Source organism: Gossypium raimondii, chromosome 2 (genome assembly GCF_025698545.1).
Source record: "Gossypium raimondii isolate GPD5lz chromosome 2, ASM2569854v1, whole genome shotgun sequence".
Taxonomy (NCBI): domain Eukaryota; kingdom Viridiplantae; phylum Streptophyta; class Magnoliopsida; order Malvales; family Malvaceae; genus Gossypium; species Gossypium raimondii.
In genome coordinates this window covers 42,397,388-42,400,735 of record NC_068566.1, presented here as the reverse complement: position 1 = coordinate 42,400,735, position 3,348 = coordinate 42,397,388, and the positions used below count along the sequence as shown (strand labels likewise).

The following is a 3,348-nucleotide window of genomic DNA, read 5'->3' as shown; positions in this document are numbered from 1 at the left end:
AGGTCTTTCTTGAAACTTTTTAGGAACTATTAAGATTTTATTAGGTTGGGCAACTCAGTATAGTTTAGTACAAAGCTGGGGTCAAACCAGCAAGAGCAATTTAGAAGATAAATCTAGGTTAGGAAATTTTAGGAATAATAGGATTAATGTACGAGACTTTTAAGTAATTAGTTTAATTAGGATTTTTTTTAAAAAAAAAATAGCCTATTTTTTCAAATAAGTCTTTTCTCAGCATATTTTTAAAAATTAGGAAGCGATAAGTATCTAACTAGGAAAACGAAAATTCATTCTGAAATTTGCAGGTACTGATTCCCATCTATCAACCTCTCTATTCCAATAGTTGTTGAGTCTATTGCGACCCCCTGACATGCTTATGTTGCCCAAATGTTTTACATTTTTAATCAGTGGTTGAAGTCTCCACTCTCCAGTTAGCTCTTTCTTTTTCCTTCTTTAAAATATCTTGTATTTGTCATTTGGAACCGTCACTATGAGACCATTATTTGCATGGATCAACGTCTCCCTTAGCAGAAATAGTTTTGTCTGTTGGGAACCATTAAAACACATAGTACTACTGAAGTATCATCCGCTCTTGCTAGCACGAAAGCAATACCAGTAACAACATTCCCTTTCTTCATGCAGAAGAACCCATAACAACTTCCTGCCCCGTTTCTTTCCCCCATATTAATCCAACTTAAACGATCTTATCCTGGAAGTAAAAGACAAATCTTTTTGCTCCACGTTAGATTCAAACGCAAACAGACAATTCTTAGCTTTACTCAACACTTGCATTGGCTTTGGTTTGTTACTCTTAAAGCAACAGCCATTCTGGTGAAACCAGATGCTCCATAGAATGCTCACCATCTCTAGGACATCTTTCGAGCTCCACGTGACATTATCCCTAATTATCGACTTCCCTTTGCGAACAACCATTTTGGAGAATGAAATCTCCTTCAAACCAATATTCGACCCTAACCAAACAGCTCTAGCTAAAGGGCAAGAGAGAAACAAATGATTAGCATTCTCAGTTTGATTTTTACAAAAATCGCAAATGGTATCAATCCTTTTTCCTAATTCCTCTTTAGTAAGCAAGCAGCTTATACAAATTTTCCAAAGAAATGAAATCACTTTATACGTAAGCCTCTATTGACACCCTGAACTAACTGAATATTCCCCTTCAGTAGTGAATTTCCAAATGAATAGGGCCATTGCAAAATCATTATTGACAACATTGTCAGTAGTGAGTCATGCCAAAGTCGTGTGATAAGATTCATTAACTCTCTCAACCCAACCAAATCAGATTCTTCTCTTCTTGTCTAAGCATTTCTTAGAAGGAGTGAATCATCCAATATAAGAATCTGGTCACCACCACTCCATATCTACCAATCAAGCCCTTGATTACACAAATACCTACCGAACAAAAGGCTTTTCCAAATCCAAGAATCCGCAGGTTCAAAATGACTCCTTTTGCAATATTTCTTTAAGATTGTATTTTGTACCAGCCAGCTAGACTCTTTGAAAATTCGCCAAGCTTGACTCGCAAGCAGAGCCTGATTCATCATCTTCATTTTCCTAATTTTTCATATGCAGTTTCCTAGAGTCATGACAAGTATTCCAAAAGAAATCTCTAGTTATTTTGTCAATCTATCGAGGGCTTTGGAGCATGATAAATGATAAATCGGCATATTGTTACCCACCAGCAGACAACAGATTTTTCTTCCATCCTTGAAGTTTGTTCTGTATCGGAAGAATTCAGTCTTATGCCAGATAAAACATTCTCATGAATCTAGTATGACAATTTCTGCTCACCACCAATTCTGATTTATCCATGTTAATAATCTCGCCAGAAAATGGATAGAACTGATCCGAGATTCTTTTAACATGTTGGCATTCTTCTAAATTCGCTTGGAAGAAGATAAAACTATCCTCAGCAAAAAATAAATGCGATATAGGAACTCTATCTCTGCTAATCTTAATGACATGAACCTGTTCTCCTTCCTCTGCCCTTTCCAACACGCACGAGTACATTATGACATAGAAGGATCTCCTTGTCTAATGCCTCTCCTGGCCACAATAATCCCCATTAACTAGACAAAACTAAGACTCGTAAGAATCAAACTTACCCACTTATCCCAACAAGCTTGTAGCTTTGTATACCCTTTAATGAACCCCAACTGAGCATGTCATAAGCTTTATTCATGTGTCATAATCGGTGTTAATGTATTGACAATGATCTTTGTAATGACTCTATCATTGATGGGTCTAAAATCCTTTGCTGTTTCACCATGAAGCTTTTTGGGAATCAGTAGTATGAACGTTCTGTTGAATTCTTGTCTCAAAGAAGTAAAAAAATAGCCTCCTCAACTGATGGACCAATGACGTTTTAACTCACACAATAACACTAAACAAAATTTAAAAACCAAGAGTCTCAGACATTAAAATTAATGATTTACATAATCAAACCTTATTCCAAACAAAAAGGAACAGAGACATCAATCAAAAAGTGAAAATAACAAACGAAACCACAGATTTCAAAAACACGTTTTTCACAATTAACCAGAGATTTCAACGGATTTGATCTCAGGTTTCTTCATCTCAACTTTAGGAACAGTGATAGTAAGAACCCCATTTTCCATGGAAGCCTTCACGTCGCCCATTCTCACATTCTCCGGCAACCTGAACCTCCGCGAGAACTTCCCGCTGCTCCGCTCCACTCGATGCCACGTGTCGTTCCTGTCTTCCTTCTCCACGTGCTTCTCTCCGCTGATTTGGAGAACCCTATCGTCTTCGATCTCCACCTTCACCTCCTCTTTCTGCATCCCCGGGAGGTCCGCCTTGAACACGTGTGCCTCCGGTGTCTCCTTCCAGTCCACGCGCGTGTTGACGAAAGCGGAGCTTTCTCGGGAAAGTGAAGGAAACGATGTGACTGTTGGGAAATCGAACTCCTTAAAGGGATCCCACAAGTCCAACGAAAACGGGTCGAAAACGCTGCTGCGCCTGTTGTTGCCAAAGATGGTAGGAATCATTGCCATTTTAAAGCGAAAGCAAGTGATCGTATACTGAGAAAATTGCTGAATTTCGTTATGTCAAGGAAGGATAAACAATGATTAGGTTATATATATATATATATATATATATATATAAGGAGGAAAGAACTTGTCTAGTAATTTCTAGAAATTTGCATCGCAAAGTTTAGACTGCGATGAAAATGCTAGAAAATTCCAGATTCCTTTATGGGTTTTGCGGATAGAGTTGGCCCAAATTTAAACCGGCCATTTTGGGTTAAAGTAGTCTCTCCTGTAGACCTATTTCCGGGCTTAGAGTAGGTAGCTTGAAACATTGAATAGGACT

At 38.1% G+C, this 3,348-nt stretch overlaps 1 protein-coding gene across 1 annotated transcript; it reads right to left on the bottom strand.

Annotated features, from left to right (window-relative positions):
* Window positions 1–2,408: 2,408 nt before the first annotated feature.
* LOC105788903 (17.5 kDa class I heat shock protein) lies at window positions 2,409–3,129 on the bottom strand. Its single transcript, XM_012615980.2, has one exon. The coding sequence runs from the start codon at window positions 3,027–3,029 to the stop codon at window positions 2,550–2,552; it is 480 nt and encodes a 159-aa protein (XP_012471434.1). The 5' UTR covers window positions 3,030–3,129; the 3' UTR covers window positions 2,409–2,549.
* Window positions 3,130–3,348: the final 219 nt, after the last annotated feature.

Excerpts from the sequence above, each read along its gene's own strand:
- LOC105788903 (XM_012615980.2), bottom strand. The coding sequence starts at position 3,029 with ATGGCAATGATTCCTACCATCTTTGGCAACAACAGGCGCAGCAGCGTT.